At 40.7% G+C, this 19,459-nt stretch overlaps 1 protein-coding gene across 1 annotated transcript in view; it reads left to right on the top strand.

Moving 5' to 3' along the window:
• Window positions 1-19,099, top strand: part of pms1 (PMS1 homolog 1, mismatch repair system component) — a 169,385-nt gene extending 150,286 nt beyond the window's left edge. The window contains exons 12-13 of the mRNA XM_084310426.1: window positions 15,233-15,393; window positions 18,272-19,099. Of these exons, the coding sequence (XP_084166552.1) occupies window positions 15,233-15,393; window positions 18,272-18,472 (362 nt within the window). The 3' untranslated portion in view covers window positions 18,473-19,099. The remainder of the gene's footprint in view (window positions 1-15,232; window positions 15,394-18,271) is intronic.
• The last annotated feature ends 360 nt before the right edge of the window (window positions 19,100-19,459 follow it).

Genomic DNA, 19,459 nt, shown 5'->3' with positions numbered 1-19,459 from the left:
TGGTCGTATCTGCATGTGTATATGCCAATATACCAGAGCAGCCAAGCAAGGATCGAGGAATGTGGGTCCCGAGAGGTCCAGGCCATCTGTAATATACCCTTAACACTTTCAGTGCCAACGACGGGAAATCTCGTTAGTTCATGCCAACCGTTGAGTGCCAGCTGACGAGAGATCTTGTTAGCGATTTCCATACATTTTTCATCAATCTAGCCTCACGTTACCAGTGGGGATCTGTCTGAACTCGAACAGGGAAAATACCGCCCCCTATCGTCTCTCCGGATGGTACTGCACCCCTTTGGATTGGATTGAATGAAACACATGGAGAAAAAAAAATCCTGCTTCCACATTTTACTTGTCGGACAAGTAACCGGAGACGATCCAAGTAATCGCCCACCACCAGAACAGCGGAGAATGTGTGTTTCCAGTACCCAGCGTTGGATCAATAAACGTGATCGATATTTGGAATGGCGATCAGGAATTGGAATAATCGTTTTGGATAACATCTGATCTGAGGTAAGGAATCTATTTGACCAGTCTTGGGATAATCAGAGCTATTTTCGCCTATATATCAGCGTGTGCCATATGTGTGTCTGTCTGTGCGATCAGGAAATAAGATAATAGATTTTTCAGCCCGCTTCTATAGCGTGCATAAGTACACATATACTATCGATAATCTAGCGTTTATTTGAAAACGATTCATTAATAGGCCGAAAAATCTACGTGTTTTGTGTAAACAGTGTATTCCAGTAAAGGGCGTTTATCACAGAATCGTTCTTTTTTTCTGGAACTTTCAAAAAACGAGCGTTTTTCAAAATGGTATCAAACGGAAATGAACCGATAAAAAAGAAAAAAAAAATCCGTTTCGACAATGTTGACTGCAAACAAGTCATTGATAAGCGACGGCCATATTAGACACATAGCCATAATTTAAGATATAGTTTATGCGTTCGCAAATATGAGAGCTCTGTCATTGAAGTGGGTGGTGGCACGCAACGTGGTTCCGGGGCACCGGAGGCGTGGCACTCAAAGTGTTAATACTGGAGGAAGAACAATTACCCAGGTACCAATTTAGGTACCGACACGAAACAATAATACATGGAACACAAAAATCTATGATAACAAAAACCACCCTCCCCTTCCTTACTCTACATCTGTATTCTACCCTGTCAACCTTACGGGTTAACTTTCTATATTTGTTTATCCCCTTAACCCCCATTGACTAATCCGCTACGGTTAGTCAAACTCACATTAATATTCATTGGGATCATAGATCCATGCAGACGCCCCTTCCCCCACTCCCCCCATGGCTTAATGAGTTAACCTCTTAACTCTTTCTGCGCCAAACCCGACATTTCTCGGGTTTCGACTCCAACCGTTGAGCGCCATACCCGAGATTTCTCTGGTTTAGATCCTTTGATCCCCATTCTAAACACTGGCGCGGACCTGTCTGTCTCCCTGGCACCGCTGCCTATGTTCATATTGCAATGACGATCGAATCCCGCCAGGTGGCAGTATCACCTACCTTTTGAACTGGGGCTCTAATCTAAGGGTATCTCTCTCTGTGCATATGGCTGCTGGAACCCCTCCCCCTCAAAGTGAATCAGCACACAGCAATCTGTCGGAGATCCGATCGCCTTGAAACCTATTGTTTCCTGTATTTTAGCCGTGCCCAATGCACACAAATAATTGCGATCGTGATGGGATTACTGGGATTATTCATTTTGGAGTACCTTCTGACTAAGGTAAGGTCTATTCTAGGTCTATTTTACCGAACCTAAAACATGCTTTTGTATCGATCACAGCGTCGTCTTTTACCAAACCTAAAACATGCTTTTGGTAACTATGCAGCTTCGTAAAACGACCCCTCCCCCCTTGATGATTTTGTGAAGAAACATCTATATATGGTATATACCTTTGACTTGGAAATAATATAGGTTTCAGGCGGGCAACCCGAACGATTTGGGCATATGCATATAACACGTCATATCTCGCGATCTAGAAAAAAATACTGGATTATTTTGGAAAGGGGTGATGTTTAGATGTTTAGCGCACAAACTAAAGTATATAGAAATTAACTGGTTTGTCAGCGTTGCACTATAAACAATGCCTGTCAAATGAGCCATACTATTGTCTCCATAGCTATAATACAGAACACACGATGGGTCCACAAACATCGCTGAAATGGTCAATAATGCTGGCGCCATTGAGTAAAGATGGGAAAACAGCGTGGCAGTCAATGAGTTAACAGGCGCCCCAAAAAAGTGGCCATTTTTGTTTTCGTTTTTGAGGACTGCATACTTTTTTTGCAAACCAAAATACTATACTTTATACTTATAGCACATGCATAAGCCTCTTTTGAAAGATAACATTCTGAAGTTTCTGATACAATAAAGAAAGATAGAATAGAATAGACTTTTTAATTGTCATTGCACACAAGTATACAATGAAATTTCAGGGGAGCTCCCACAGACCGTAGTACAATATATACATACATGAAACACATAACACTGTACATATAACAGAATATTTTAAATAATAAAGTACATGATGAGCGGTTATCAAGTCCAGGTAAGTGCATGGTGCACGTGCACTAAAAGATCACTTTTAGTGCCAATGAAATAGAGTAACATAGGTCTGAACTTGAGTTGTTACTGAACCTTGTTACTCAGCTGATAGAGTTGTACCCTTCCTGCTGTCTTGTTGTACAAAACTTGTAAGTCGCTTTGGATAAAAGCGACAGCTAAATGACTAAATGTAAATGTTGTCGAAAAATGTTTACTCACGTTTTTCTGTAGTAGTTGCAATATCCAAAAGTATATTTATATTTTTCATATTATATAATGAAATATTGTGTAGTACATGTCCAAATTTCATACAAATCCATTCAGAAATGAGTGATTAGGAGCGATTTTGATCAAATGTGAGAAAAATAAAAGGTCTGCAGTTTTCCATTTTCTCATAGTCTCCAATGCATTCGGCGCATTTTTTACTTCCTGTTTTCGCTCGTGACTTTTCACCTAGATCCCTGATTCGCTCATCCCACGTGTGGTATCATTGGAAAGCCACACTCATTGGTTACAACCCTGTCCAATAGTTTTCGAGATCGCCAAATAATTGACGGAGTTAGAGTGTCGGGAGTTGGAAGTGGTATTCGGAAGGAAAAAAATTTCTGCTAAAGACTTTGGCGCATGCCTCACATATCGGTATGTAACTCGAGAACTGCTGAACGGATTTTGTTGCCTGAAACAGTAATCGACAGGCAACAAATAGGGCTTCAATTCGATATATATAGCAGTGGGCAAATCGTCCTCAAGAGGGCCCGGGGCCGGGCCGTTGCACGTTAAGAGGTCTTTTCAATTCATAATTGGAGAAATTTCTTCACAAAGCATAAGCAAGGCGTTCGTCTAGGCATTGATTTAAAGACTCAATAACCCACAACTGAAATTATTATTATTATGTTTAGCATTTGGCAATTACTAAAGTTGTTTAATGCGTGAAAAATAGGGATGTGTCAATGTCAAAGATTGGTATCGGGGGCCGATCACAGAATATTTTTGACTAATCGGTATAGACTATCGACCCAATCAAATTCTGATCCTTTATTTATTTAAAAATTTTATGAAAACCTTTAAGGGAAAGCTGTGATGCAAGCTAGGCATCTGCCTGCAACCTCTGTTTAGTCAGTGGGAGTGGAGGTTACACTATGCACACACAGTCACACGCACAAACACAGAGTCTAAAGGGATTGACAGAGCAGAGAAGTACTGAATCAGCTGTGTCTGTGTGTGCCTTGCGTGTGTACCTCCATTCTCGCCTGTTATAAGGGGATTGTTCGCCAGTAATCCATGTGGTTATGAGATGAAGCCAAAATGTCAAAGCGATCCATGATCGCTGCGTTTAAAAGGTTGAAAAGTTACAACAGATATCCAAGTAGGCTACAACTGGAAGCAGAGCAGTCCCCGTTAATGCAACGTCGGTAGCATTAGGTGAACAGAGCGAGAGGCGGCTTCACTGCGGGCAGCGCTCATATGCCCAGGTGGCAGGCGCGCTCACATCATTGTCATTCCTAACATGCAAATAACATGACTGGACTCTGGAGATTCAGGCTATGCCTACGTACAGTGATCACATTAAAGATCCCCTCTACGTGCTTTCCCATCGCCCAATTTGACCAATTCCCTCCAGGTTGTTGTGCTACTCTACTGTCGGTCTGGAGAGGGTGTAGATTACCACGCGCCTCCTCCGATACATGTCGCTTTTTTTCACCTGACAGCTGCTTAAAACCTAGCCTAGCTTAAAACTCCGGCTAGAGGGGTTTTTGGCCAACAGCTAGGCTAGCTGATCCGTATCCCATTCCATTCATGTACCAATCTAGGCTAGCTTTCAGCCAGATAGCTTTCTACTGAACACAGAGAGAGAGAGAGGAAATTGGTATTTATCTTCTTGTCTGGAGAAGACTGTAGGCGCATTTCCCATAATATTGGCGTGCTCCTTTAACATTTTAAAGAATGAGTTTGCGTTTACATCTATTTAAGCAGAACCAATGTTCCACCGTCCTCCGTCATCAACGGGGGGCGTTACTCAGGCGGAAGTAAACACAACACAACCATATGAACACAACAGTGGCTAAATGTGCCGTGTGCAAAACATCTTGAAAGGTTCGGCATTGCATCTGCACCATGTACTCAACAGGTAGCGATCTCAAGATGAGATCTGATTAAAATATATTGTAATTATACAGCATATTTACAATACACCATCCAACCAGAGTGTATAAATAAATGCTCCCGAAATGGATAAATGATTGAAAAAATATTCAAACTTGTGTAACCGAAAGATTTGAACCTGGGACATTGGATCCACAGGCAGCCGCACTAACCAGTTGAGCTAAAGGGTCAGACGTTGACTGTAACTGACTAATCCATAGTTTACACTTGTCAAGAGCCAATTGCGCAGTCGTTCAGTATCGGCATTAATAAATCAGATTTCATGCTAATATGTAGGGGTGGGACGGTTCACAAAATGGACGGTTCGGTTCGTATCACGGTTTTGGGGTCACGGTTTTCGGTTCGGTTCGATATACGTAAATTTTTATAAAAAAAAATGTATAACTCAAAAATCTAAACATGCTTCATTTATTATAAAAATAAAAAGGTTTACAGTGTTTACAGCCTTAAATAATGTTTGGCACACAAAGACCGAACTGACTGAAAAATATAGGCTACATTTGTCAAAGTATTAACTTAGTGCAAACAAACAATATGCTCAGCCAGCACTAGACTTTCCTTTCTTTAATATAAACACAAAAAAACTATTTCAACCATGTTTAAATTCCCTGATTGTCAGTTCTTAATGGAAAGGTTAGTTTTCTGCTTGAAATTAAAGTGCAGTATTTGAAATACAATGAAAGGAATATGGCTGGATTTCTTATCAAAGGGAAAAGTGTCACTGTTATTTAAAATAATAAATAAACAAATTAGAAGGCCATCGATATAAATGGCAGCATACATCAAACTAACACACACACACACTGTACTGTTTAAAAACAACACTGCTCTGTTCATTCTATTTTTAAAATACGTACATTATCTGTCTACATTTATTTAGACTAACATTATTTAAATATTGAGTGCAACTGTGGTGGATTACGTAATTTGGTGAGTTGGAACTATCTATGGGTTAGCGGGTCCCCACGGACATTTTAGCGCGACGGACCTTCAGCTCCGGTAACGTTAGGAGGAGTTCATAACATCAACAAGCAGCACGAAAGCGGCAATAGTCCCGGTTGGAGTTAGTAAAACACAGTTGTATGTTAGCCTTCTTGGATGTTGAATAAACGCCTATCATTGTCTTTAAACACCCCGCCTCTCAGACTCCCATTTCCTCCTCTGCTAGCTAGTAGCTACGGTAACATTTTGTTGACTGTATTAGCTGGCGGGCTAATACCATAGTTAAAACGTGCGTTGTGTTGTACAAACTGCTAACGCTATGGCAAGATGTGTGTAGGCCTATGTAATGTTAATGGCTATGTTTTTAAAGTCATAATGAAGATTGATTTATATTGTGCTTGCCATTTTTACACAAACTGACTAGCACCTGGCTGCAGTGCACGGTTCGAATGTGTATCGTCCCACCCCTACTAATATGTCATGTTCTACAGTAGGAATTACTACTATGATACCCAATAAAACAAGTCATTAGAATAATAGAAGCCTGCTACTTTGCTGGAACGATTAATTTAGAATGTATACAGTACGTGTGTGTGTTTGTGTGTGTGTGTGTGCTTGCACGCTGAGGCTCACTAAGCCTTTCTCCACATATTTATTTCTGGACCATTTATTTATCCACTCTGGTTGGATGGTGTATTGTGCTGTATAATAACAATACATTGGAATCTAATCTCATTTTGAGATCAGTCGCAAATCGCTTCCTGTTGAATGGATCGATTGAGTGCAATGCTGAACCTATGCTTTTTTCGCTTGTCAGCCTAGAATATGACACTCTACGTGCTTGGTTCACAAGGAAAAACCAAAAATGTTTTGCTTACAGCTGAGCACCGACTTTTCACGTTCCAAACCAAATTATTTCCGGTATGAACACGCCGTCCGATTCGAGATTAGGTTCGGGAACCGGCACCAGCACGGAGCCCGGCCGGTGTGAAAGGCCTAATTGAGAATCTATGAATCTATCTCCTTCCCTCCTCAGTCCTCACGTCTTCCACCAAGCCGGTTAACTTTAGTTTTCCACCTAAAAGGTTTGCCAAAAATGGCAAAAACACTTCTTAGCTCACACAATCTTTTTATAAAAATATATGTATATAAAAATGATTCAATATAACCTTTAAAATACAAAATAAAAATTTGAGGCGGTACAGAGACCCCCACCCCATGGAAGAATGTGAAATGGGTGCTCCGGTGACCGAAATAACAATTTGTAAAAACAGGTTTTATGAGGCCCTACGTACATTGGATTGGGTTTACAAACTTAAATGGGCTTGAAACATGCACTGTGCAACTGTATTATCTAAGAAAATACAAATATCAGATCGGGACTTGGTATTGGCAGATACTCAATATTAAACTACTCTCATCTGGGGCAAAAAAGCTTGATTGTGATGTCCCTAATGAAAATACTTTGCAGAGTTCAGTTGCAATTAGCACTTTATTCAATATATGTTCCCTTAACACTTTCCGTGCCACGGGTCCGGTGTAGTGCACTGCAACCTTGCCCAGGCCCGACGGGGCCCGGCCCAGCGGGTTCGGGCTGGGTAGGGCTTTTTTTTTAATCAATAATTCGGGCTCGGCCGGGCCCGGGCACAGCCGTTTTGAATTTTTTCTTTTTTTTTATTGCGTTTTTTTTTCTTTTTTTTTTCATATAACTAGGGTTATAGGATATCTTTCGTTTTCCTTAAGATTCGTTTTCTCTTTTGCGCCAGAGAAACATTTGGATGTAATTACCGCAGCGCGCAGGGAGAACTCAGGGGACAAGTTCAACTCGATTGGTTGTGTTGGAATATAGCCAGTTGGCGAACGTTTTAATTTGTTCTTGGGATGTATGTAGCCGGTTGGCGAAGTTTTGTTAACTGTGTTCAACCGTTGCTGACGTCGTGGTGAGTGATGTTTGTTATTTGCTGGGTCGCTACCTGTTTTGTTGTGCTTTTCATTACGTTGCTCTGCTCGAAATCTGATTTCTGTACTGAGTAGGCTATTGTGTGTCGTGTGTGTGTGTGTGTGTGTGTGTGTGTGTGTGTGTGTGTGTGTGTGTGTGTGTGTGTGTGTGTGTCAAAGAAGATTCTATAGCCTTCAATACGTTTTACGAGGCTGATGTGTGAGTCAGTCTATAAGCGAGCACTGGGAGAGACGGCATTCTATTGAGCGAAACAGGCTATGTAAATGCTTCTTAGTTTTGTTTATTTATTACGTTCATATAAAACCGTGTTTCGAATATTTAAAACAAATAATTTTTTTTTTATATTTTAATAATAATAATAATAATTTTTTTCATGTTTTCACGCGGGCTAGGGCTTAAAATATTATTTACAGTCAGGCTTATTTTCGGGCAGGGCCTGAAGTTCACGGGCTCGGGCAGGGCTCGGGCTTTATTTCAAGGCCCTTGCAGACCACTAGTCCGGTGCCCCGGAACCCCGTTGCGTGCCACCACCCACTTCAATGATAGATCTCTCATATTTGCGAACGCATAAACTATATCTTAAATTATGGCTATGTGTATAATATGGCCGTCGCTTATCAATGACTGGTTTGCAGTCAACATTGTTGAAACGGATTGTTTTTTAATCGGTTCATTTCCGTTTTATACCATTTTGAAAAACGCTCGTTTTATGAAAGTTCCAGAACATTTTAGAAGATTCTGTGATAATCGCCCTTTACTGGAATATACTGGAATACACAAAAAACCTTGTAATTTTTCGGCCTATTTATGAATCGTTTTCAAATAAACGCTAGATTATCGATAGTATACCGTAATTCCTCTAATAGTAACCGGGTCTCAAATACAAGCCTGGGCTCTATTAATGGCCGGGTGCGCTCTTGAGCTAAGCAATTATAAGCCGACCTCCTAATACAAGCCGGGTTACTAATATACTGAGCTGCATACTGAGCTAGTTACTTGATTTCACTTTGAAAACGTTGAAATGACCAGTGACCACCTGTAATTGCACTGTTTACTATTTCATACAGTACTTGGTTTCAATAAATGAACCCAGTACATTTTACTGGGTTCAAACTGACACAAAATGTTGATTTATTCATTATGATCCGTTTGAAAATTTGAAATATAGGCCTCCCTCTTATACAGGCCTCCTCCTAATACAAGCCTGGTACCCGCTACAGTTGAAACAAATACAAGCCGGGGTTACTATTAGAGGAATTACGGTATGTGTACTTATGCACGCTATAGAAGCGGGCTGAAAAATCGATTATCCATTTCGTGATCAGCACACACACACACACACACACACACACACACACACACACACACACACACACACACACACACACATAGTGCCCACGTTGATATATAGGTGAAAAAAGCTCTGATTATCCCAAGACTGGTAAAATAGATTCCTTACCTCAGATCAGATGTTCTCCAAAAAGATTATTCCAATTCCTGATCGCCATTCCAAATATCGATCGCATTTATTGATCCAACGCTGGGCACTGTAAACACACATTCTCCACTGTTCTGCGGCTCTGCAATGACTTCGATCGTCTCGGGTTACTTGTCTGACAAGTAAAATGTGGAAGCAGGATTTTTTTTCCATGCTTTTCATTCAATCCAATCCAAAGGGGTGCAGTACCATCCGGAGAGACGATAGGGGGCGGTATTTTCCCAATGGAGCTCAGACAGTCCCAGTCGTAACGTGAGGCTAGATTGATTGAAAATCGAGATCTCTCGTCTCGTTGGCACTGAACGGTTGGCATGAACTAACGATAAATCTCGTTGTTGGCACTCAAAGTGTTAATCAAAATTGGGTAATAGCATCTACATCATCACAGAAATCTGCTGCACACATCCTCTATTGGAGAGAAACTAGGACTTTATTCTAGCTTGATTCATGCTGTTTAAAGGTCTCATGGATTGTCCACTTCTGTTTAATAACAAAGGTTGAACCCATTGGCCACCATTAATGTCATAGTTCACCAATCATTTAGAAATGTCAAACAAAGTGTTGAGTAACCGGATTACAGTCAATTATTTCAGACAGAATTGTGTCAGTGTTGGATTAGCTGTGAATAAGATAAAATATCCCATTTTCTCCTAAGAATGTTGGCATTATGCAAAATGGCTCCTGCACGATAAACTGGACAGAAATCAAACTTGCGATACAATAATTATAATAAATCCGTTATTAACACATTGACCGCCGGAGGTCGCTGTGGGCGTATGGCCGTTTGTGCCAGCGCTTTGTTCAATGGAGAGAATGCCGTGTTTGCGAGTGCTAAAACTACCGTAATTTTCGGACTATAAGCCGCGCCTTTCCCCCCATATTTCGACCCTGCGGCTTATATAACGGTGCAGCTAATCTATGGATTTTTACAGCTAACGGCCACTAGGGGACCTCCTAAATCTATGGAGTTTACAGGTTACAGTCCACCACTTTTAACTCTCACTCGCTCTTCTCTCACAGGCACACAGCTGCTGCAGCAGTGCACGCCTTGCCCCTCCTCCTCCCCCTCACAGACCCATGTCAACAAACCCTTACGGCAAGAGTCGAGTGCATGAGCAGCTCAGAGCTCCTCTTTCAACATAACTGAAGCATTAAATAAAATGACCCAGTCAACTATTCACTTTAGTTTAATACATGAGGCATTGTCTAACGTTATCTAGCTGGCTAGCTACTGATAGCTCCTGATATCAACGTCTGATATCATCAGTTTGGCATTCGTTTTCGCAGGTGCTGGCTAGCGTTGGCTAACTAGCTATCGTTCCGTGAGCTAACGTTAGTACCTACAGCGTTTGTACGGGTGCTGGAAATCCTGTATACTTTCATAATAAATAAAGACTTAATAGTTAGGTTTTTAGATACACAAAAGAAATTTGGAGAACGCCTAATTGCTTTCGCCTTTCACGCTAAATGACGAGGAGTCCTCTCTCGAGCCTCGCCACGGCACCCCCGCCCCTCCTGAAAGCTTGCTTTAATCCCAGTAACGTTAGTGAGCTAACGTTAGCAAGCTTATTATTATTTTTTTTTAACGTTAGCTAGTGAGCTAGCGTTGCCACAGACGGCTATGTTTATTGTTCATGTTGACAACGACAAGCGACACCGTAAGGTGAGTTAATAAATTCACTCTGAAAATATGTCTGTCGGCATCATAAGAAGCCAGCTACTAGGGGTAGCTGTTTGTGTGAAATAACAAGAGAGGAGACTATAGCGTGTGTCAACTGTGCGTCTGTATTGCAACCAATAACATGGGCATCATATAGCTTACATCCTGGTCCCTGCTGGGACGTACCAACTGAACACACCACTGTGGGGGGTTATATAAAAATTCTAGTTTGATTTGATTTTGTATACATTTTAAAGCTCAAGGAGCTGATTGACTGCCTACCTCAAAGACTGTTCACTTATTTTTCACATTTTCAGTAAATATTTTATTGAAATTAAAGTTTATCTGGTGATTTTTGAGTGATTGTTTCATATTGGCTCAGCCAGGTTATATAGGATGCCATGTCTACATCATTTTGGTTGTTTATAGCACAAAAACATCTGATTTAATGTGATGGAAGAAGTGAAATGATCATTTTGTGTAAATATTTAATTTACCACAGCCTCATAAGATGCTGGAAAAGCTTGAAAAGGCACCTTGCAAAAGCTTGAAAAGAGCTTGAATTTTGCTTTGGAAAAGGTGTAAGAACCCTGTACCTAGCTAACGTTACTGTTTAAACAAAAATGTTAATAAATGGGAGCTTCCTCAAACAGCCATCTCTTTCCCGACAATCCCCTGTGCACAAACCCTTACATATGGTAATTAAACATGAAAACACCTGCAGCTTATAGTCCAGTGCGGCTTATATATGTACACATCATTCAATTTAGCTGCTGCAACTTATATTCAGGTGCGCCTTATAGTCAAAAAATTACGGTATATTAAATATTATAGCTATGGATCTAATAACGTTGTCGATTGTCAGTGAGTTTCCATTTTTCGCCTGATTATCGAATCTTCCTGAAATCAACGCTAGATTATCGTTATTATCCTTCCTCATGCAAGAAGCCACACACAGTCCACACAGACAGCTTCGAAAAATATCAGATCAACGCAAGATTGGATATATAGTGTTCTTACCTTGTCTCTGATGTAATGCAAAAAAAGAATCCAATTATCTGATCGCCATCCCAAATACTGGTCGCGGAGGTCCGTCCCACGTTGTCCGGCATTGCATATGAACGGGGGGGGGGGGGGGGGCCTCGTAGATGTATCGTTGTAAACGCTCGTCCTGCCGGAGTATTTAAAACCCGCCCAGAAAACAAACTACATCGTTTCAAATGGAGTGCAATACCGGCGGTATTTGCCCTTTGCAAGCTCAGACCCATTCCCAATGATAACATCAGGCTGGATGGATGACAAATTTATGGATATAGCTAATAAAAGAAATAACGATTAAAACCAGAGATTTCTCGTGATTGGCGCTCAGCGCATGGCGAGTTAACCCGACTTTTTTCGTCATTGGCACAGAATGAGTTAAATGTTATATTGTAAAAGGTTTTTAGAATGGTGTGAAATAAAAGTATTGCTTTTCCCCCTAAGAATATTATTATTGTGAATTAATCATTCAAAATATTTTGTCAGGTCCAAAATTAATGTTGTGTTTACCTCTGTCTGCTCAACCAGAAGTCTGTTGCCTATTTTTAACGATTTCTCAAACCAGAAGTCTGCACATCATGTTATGATTTCTCAAAACACCCATGAGTGACTGAAACACTACCTGTACAATTAACGCTGATTTCAATGGTGAAATACCATTGATCAATTGCTCGGTTGCTGAGAAAATAGCTACATTTTCTCAAACCAGAAATCTTAAACACAGAAGTCTTATTCACTCTCAATTGTTGAAAATTATCTATAGCACCTTTTTAAGGAATTTGATTTCCCTAATATCTTTATTCGTCACTGACCTATGTATGACCTATGTATCATGTAAGCATAGATTTTATGTAATCATCCAAATGCAACCTAAATACTTTGGGATTGGTAAATATTTTAATCAATTAATTTTATTTTGAGAAAACTTGTTATACTAATATTTATCTAATGTGTGCCCGAGTAGTTAACAGGTGTATCTACATTGGGGCAAATAAAGCCTGAAACCAGAACGAAGGCAAATACAGTATGTAATACATGTAGTACAGATGTAATGCACTACTTACTTTACTTGCATACTTACAGTAGGCTACAAGCCAAAATAAGCGCTCACTATATTCAAGTTCTACCAAACTTTAACCTTTTTCTTACAATTTCCATAGTTTCTGTGACTCTTTCGCTTGTAAAGGGCACACATTGTCCTCTGTGAAGCTTGGTAGTTTTGGTGCTGGCATGGCTCACCTTGGTTGCCATCGGTGCTCTGCCAGGGACTGCGGTCTCACAGTCGGATCGTACCCCAGTGTGCAGGTGAAAAGAATGGTTGCCCTTTAGGAGGAAATTCTAATAACTTCGATGTTACACTGCCAACCCCAGTGGGTGGGTGTGAGTGGGACTAGTGGTAGCAGTTTCTAAAATGGCTCCACCAAACACTCCCTCCTTATTTTCAGACTTTTTGTAATGGAAACATTTACAGGGTTTTGATTCCAATGTGGAACTTTGCCTAAATGTCCTGTGAAGAAAATGCAAGAATTTGTCAAAACTAGGTTACTAAATTCCTGGACAGGTATACATACAATCATCAAAATCAATCTTTTTGCATTTAAAGAACAAGACATGTAATTTCACTTCCTGGATGTACAGTAAGGCAAATCGGGCAGATAATAAACTGTAGTTGCTGACTTGCAACAGAGGTTTTTTTGATAATGTTATCGTGCAAAATTGGTTTGATGCACGAGGGTTAGAAAGCTGCTATGTTATCATTACAAAAGGAAATTGTCATAGTACACAGGGAGGGGACCTATCTATGTATTCCAGTTCTATAAGAGCTTCAGCTTAACCCATTCTCTGCCACCACTTTGATAATCCTAAACCATTCTCTGCCAGTACTGTAAGTCTATGGAGATGTTTACCTTCTTTGCAGGGCTATAACTTTTTAAATTGTATTGCTAAATTGACATTACTATGGCCCATTCAACATCGATTAGCTATCGTTCAGGATGTGGGAACGTTTTACTTTTTCATTCACACATTCATATGAAAATACCGTCTAGAGTATAAATATGTTTTTATCATTTTCTGCAGTATCTCTTAGAACGTGAGATATAGACATAAATGCATATATTAGATTATCAAATGCCTATTGATACCGATCAACGTTATATTAAAAATGTCAACTGTACATGGTCCTAAAGTTATGACTGATCATCCGCGGGTGAACGGAGGGGGGGGGGGGGTCGTTTATAATTCCGTGACCGACGTTAAATTATTTATGTAGTATGGGTGATATATAGATCAGAGCAGTTTGTATCGAAAATGATAAAGAAAAACGCTGAAACTCACATCAGTCTCCTCGTACCGTTGGGCGATGAGAGTGGAGCAAACAGATCCCAGTTATGTGATGTGGATCGATGCGATCCAGTTCCGGTTTGTATAATACTAATATATGCCCAAATCATGTGGATTATTGAGTTATGGCAACGGATCCATATCCACGGTGTGTGTATTGAGTCCTGCGACGATAAACGAGTGGCCGGACGGAATAGGCAGACGCACCGGGATCACAAGAGATCCACTTCCGGTTGCAACTCGCTGATCAGCCACCAGGTGGCAGTATTGAAGCGTTGCAGAGTTGTGATGGCTCCCGCAGCATATGACAAGGCTCCGTGAGTGAAATATGAATACCATGACGAAAATATGAAATATGAACTTGAAACACGTCCTACGCCGTTATTGGCAGAATTCGCATGAACTTGAAACCCGTCGTACGACGTGATTGGCGGGAAAAGGGTTAATGTGGTGGTTACATTTATATATATTTTTTGCCAAAATTAAATAAAATAAGTTAGCTTTCTGATGGGCATATAATTGTTTTAATGTCTTTAAATAACTTTCTTTTTTAAATGATCTTCTAATACATTTGGCCAGTTTGTGTAACGGAACGTAGACCAATCTCAGTCACTCTTATTGTCTGGGACCAAATTCGGTCACGCCCCATTTTGCGCGACATCCAGGCTTTTTTTACTGTCAGCGTTTGGGAATTTCATGTCGACAGGTAGATGAAGTGAAATTACACCAGTGAACAAACACAATTTCCTCATCTCTAGAATTGTTATACTTCTCTGAATTCAGTTTGTAGACCAAGTGGCATATTGAAACAATGACTTGTGCTCTTCCTGCAGTAGGAACTGTTTACAGAGAACCTGACTATCAGTCTCCCTCCCCACAGGATCACTTCCTTCCAGACTGCCTCCGGCCTTGTAATAGTCATTTAACACTCCATTTGGCCCCTCATTTGTTTGACTTGGTCACCAGTCCAGGCGTAAACCACAATATTTATTTATTATTCTTTCCTGGAGATAGTAATAATGTCTGGAGTATATTAATCCTTGCTTTCTGCTTGTCTTGGCCAGGCCTACCGTTGGCTGAAAGACATCTGGAAGTCACAGCGATGGCAGACTGCGTGCCTTTCCTCGGCATTGAGGACCTCAGGGAGATCCTGACAGCTATCGTAGACAGGAACGCTGAGGCTGTGCAGCAGTGCCGGCCGCTCAAAGTCACAAACTACCTTCAAGTGAGAAAAAGCTACAGAGTCTTGCATGGGACATCTTGTAAATGGGAAGATTGCTCCACTTCTACAAGGTCAATTAGCATGTTCTTGGTATCTAGGAACATCTAGGGACCTGGTGGTATGTATTCCCAGTGTCAGAGAAATATTGTGTCTGTTACTAGGCTTGAGTAAATTGTGATGAAACAAAGGAGAATCTAAATTATGATATTTCTTTTTGCATCTTTGCCGGTGAATAACACCATGTTATGCTGCATCCGACCTCGCTCACTGTGCTCATGCAGCACCTTCTTGAGATCAAGTGTAAAAAAAAATATATATATATATAATCTAAGCAAATGAATAAAGGGAAGATGATTAAACAGAAGGATTTGTAGATACAGTAATAAATTATAATCCATTTGAATTATACATTCAAAATTGAATTATGAACTATAAATGACCTTATTATGGTCAAATCATACATCTATGGATGGGGAAAAAGCTACAGTACTCTTTCCAATGGCAGTGTTAAATCTGGATTTAGTCATTTCCTCGCGGTTTTGCGATAAAAGAGATTAGCATTTTCCCAATAAATAATTTTCCGGAAAATCTTAACATCGGTAAACAAGGGCGGCTGAGTGGCGCAGTGGGCAAGGCGCTCGCCACTAACGCAGGAGGCTGGTATCGAGCCCAGCTCTTGGTGTTGCTACCGGCTTGGCCGGCCGTCATACTAACACAATTGGCAGTGTTAGAGGGTGGGAAAGTCGGTGGGTGGGGATTGGACGTTGTGGACAGCGACTCCTACAGGTCGGTTGAGTGACGCCTGTACAGCAGAAACAGGAAGTAGCGGGGGCAGCATGAGCCTCCCACGCGTTACTCCTCGCCACAGAGTTCGAGCTGTCTGGTGAAAAGATGCGACAGGCTGCCTCCTCGTGTACCGGAGGAGACACGTGATGCAAGGCTTCTATCCTCACTACAGCCGACCAGTGGGAGGCATAGTCTAGCAACGTTCAAGACAGGGGAGGGAAGAATTCTCATTATTGAAAATAAGGAGAAAAAGTGGATAAAAAAAATAAAACATCAGTAAACAAACGTAGTGCTGAAAATATACAATTTTACTGCTGTTTTGATAGGTCTTTACTCTTGGCTACATTTGAAAAAGAAACACAACATTAACACTTTCAGTGCCTTTGATTAACGTTGATTAATGTCCTTGGATGCCAGCATCCACTTCAATGATAGCGTTAAAAACGCATACCGGTAATCTATGTTTTAAATTATGGCTATGTGTCTAATCTGCCCGTCGCTTATCAATGACTTGTTTGCAGTCAACACTGTCGAAACGGATTGTTTTTTAATCGGTTCTTATCCTTTTTATAGCATTTCGAAAAGCTATCGTTTTCTTAGAAAATAGAAAGATTCCGTCATAAACAGCATTTAGCGAGCTGAGAAATCGATTCTCTTATTTCCTCAACAGCACACACACACATACACATACGGGGCACACTGTTATCTCAGTGAAAACAGTTCTGATTATCCTAAAACTGGTAACATGGACTCCTTACCTTGGATCAGATGTTCTCCAAAAAGATGATTCCAATTCCTGATCGCCATTCTAAATATCGATAGCGTTTATTGATTGATTATTGGCTGCTGTAAATATATATTCCAGGCTGCTTTCCATCTCGCGATCACTTCCCTCTTCATCAGACGGCTCGCCAGCATAGTGGAGCCAGTAGGCCCCCCCCCCCCCACACATCCACCAGTGTAATCGAATGGCCTGCAGTTACACAGGGATAGACGATAGGGGGCGGTATTTTCCCATCGGAGCTCCTAGAGGGGCTGCTTGATGAAATATGAATTCAGATCGCAAAAAAAAAAAAGACAATTAGCGTCGTCGGCATTCAACGGGCGGGGCGAAATAACGACATAACACGTCGCCGGCATCCAAAGTGTTAATTAATACGGTCTGTATTGATCAATTTATGATAAAAACAGCCGGGTCCCCCAATTGGGGGACCTTACAGCTTAAGGCATTAATAGAAGTACCAAAGTAGAGAATGTTCAGAAAATACTACAACATACTACATACTACTACTGCAGTCTAACCTCCTAACATCATGCATGGCTTTTATCATCCAAATGCAACCTAAATACTTTGGGGTTGGTAAACATTTTATTCAAGGCTTTTATTTTGAGAAAACGTGTTATACTGTACTAATAATATAATATGTATCTAATGTGTTTTTATTAGTTTTTATTTATCTACTTACAAAAACTGTACAGGTTTTGTGACCCTATTTCGCTTGTAAAGGGCACACATTGTCCTCTTGGTAGTTTTGGTGCTGGTATGGGTCTCCTCAGTTGACATTGGTTCTCTGCCAGGCACTAAACCTACAGTAGGTAGCAATGAGTTTATGAATAACCGCCTACATTTCAAAATGTCAAGGTATCACTTAAACAATAAGAGATCTGAAGGTCATTTGTAGGGTTGGGCACCGAGAACCGGTTCTAATAGGAACCGGTTCCTAACTTCCGATTCTGGAACCGGAAGTAACATATTTGCATTTTGATTCTTCATTTCGATTCTTAAAAAAAAAAAAAGTACTTTGTTCATTAATACCCTAGTTACAGTACAGCAACCAAATTAAACTGTATCAAGTCAACTGACAATGTGAATAGTATGAACAAATTTAAGATTTTTCAAAAAAATTAAAAAAACTCCTGCGAAATAAGCTGTGACCTGTTTTGACCTGCACCTCAAAGAATCGGAATCGAGAATAGTTTAGAACAGGAATCGAAATGGAGAATCGGAACCGGAATCGTTCAAATCCAAACGATGCCCAACCCTAGTCATTTGTCTATTGGGTGATTACACTCATCTTTTATTTTTCTCTAAAAGGGTGAAGCCGTTCGACTTGCCCGTCAGCTGCCTGGGAATTTGACCATGGCTGACGTGGAGGAAACCATTTTGCGGATGCAAAAGCAGCTCGGTGAGACCACCCAAACCTGCATTCATGGTCGGCCATTCCTCCAGCACCTTTCTGATGTCCCTGATACAGAGCAGGATGCCAAGGCACTGGTCAGGCCTTTGGAGCTGTGAAGAGAAAGACGTCTGTTGACATTCTGAGGCTCCATGCATGAACAATGAAATTTGCACATTGTGAATCAGCTGCAGGATTGTGGAGTCCAGTGCAAGAAAAAGCAATGAACCCAAAATATCCTTATAGGCACTCAGACTTGACTGTTCGTAAATTCATAATTACCGGACGTTTATTCAGAGCATCACCCTCTCAGATCGTTCAGAGCACACTCCAGCATTTTTTTTTATTTTATAAAAAAAATACAAATTGCACAAAACACAACACAATACAGCAGGACTATTCAACTAAATTGTTCAGGGGGCCACATTGCCAGAAACCCAAGGGGCCAGGGGCCGGACTGCCACAGCGCCTCCCCGTGCTATGAATATATGTACACTTGACACAACACGCAACCACATTTTCACAACTTTTAAATTTAACTACATTGCAAAAGTAGTATACTTTTCAAAAAAAGTGCTTCATTTATGTGCCACATCTGCAACATCTCCTGCAAAAAGTGCTTCATTTATGACTGTGCAATAACTGCAACATCTCCTCTTCAACATTTCAATATAAAAATAAAATAAAAAACAAACAAGTGCATGATGTGCATCTGAACATTCTAACATCAACACTTGAACAAAAAAAACACATTTATAGTGCATATGAGCTTATGAAAAAGTGCTTCATGTCTGTGCAACAACAGCAAATCACAGCATCTTATTAGCACTTATTGTCCACTCTTAACTCTCAAACATCAGGGGGGGGTGGGGGGCAGACAGGCCTAGCCTACATACACACATCTAATGAGAGAGATTGCACTTCTTTGTCTGGGCAATGGCAGAGAAAGAGGGTTCATAGGAAGTGAGGGCTACCCGCAAACAGTGATGCAAATGCTCATTTGTCAAGGAGGCACGGTTGCTTGTTTTAATGGCATTCATGTGAGAGAAACTGGATTCACAGGTGTATGTTGAGCCAAACATTGTTAGCACAGATATTGCCAGCGT

The sequence above is a fragment of the Notolepis coatsorum genome, assembly GCF_963971535.1.
Source record: "Notolepis coatsorum genome assembly, chromosome: 3".
In the NCBI taxonomy this organism is placed as follows: Eukaryota; Metazoa; Chordata; class Actinopteri; order Aulopiformes; family Paralepididae; genus Notolepis; species Notolepis coatsorum.
The sequence above is the reverse complement of the archived record's forward strand: the minus strand, read 5'-3'. Positions and strand labels throughout refer to the sequence as shown.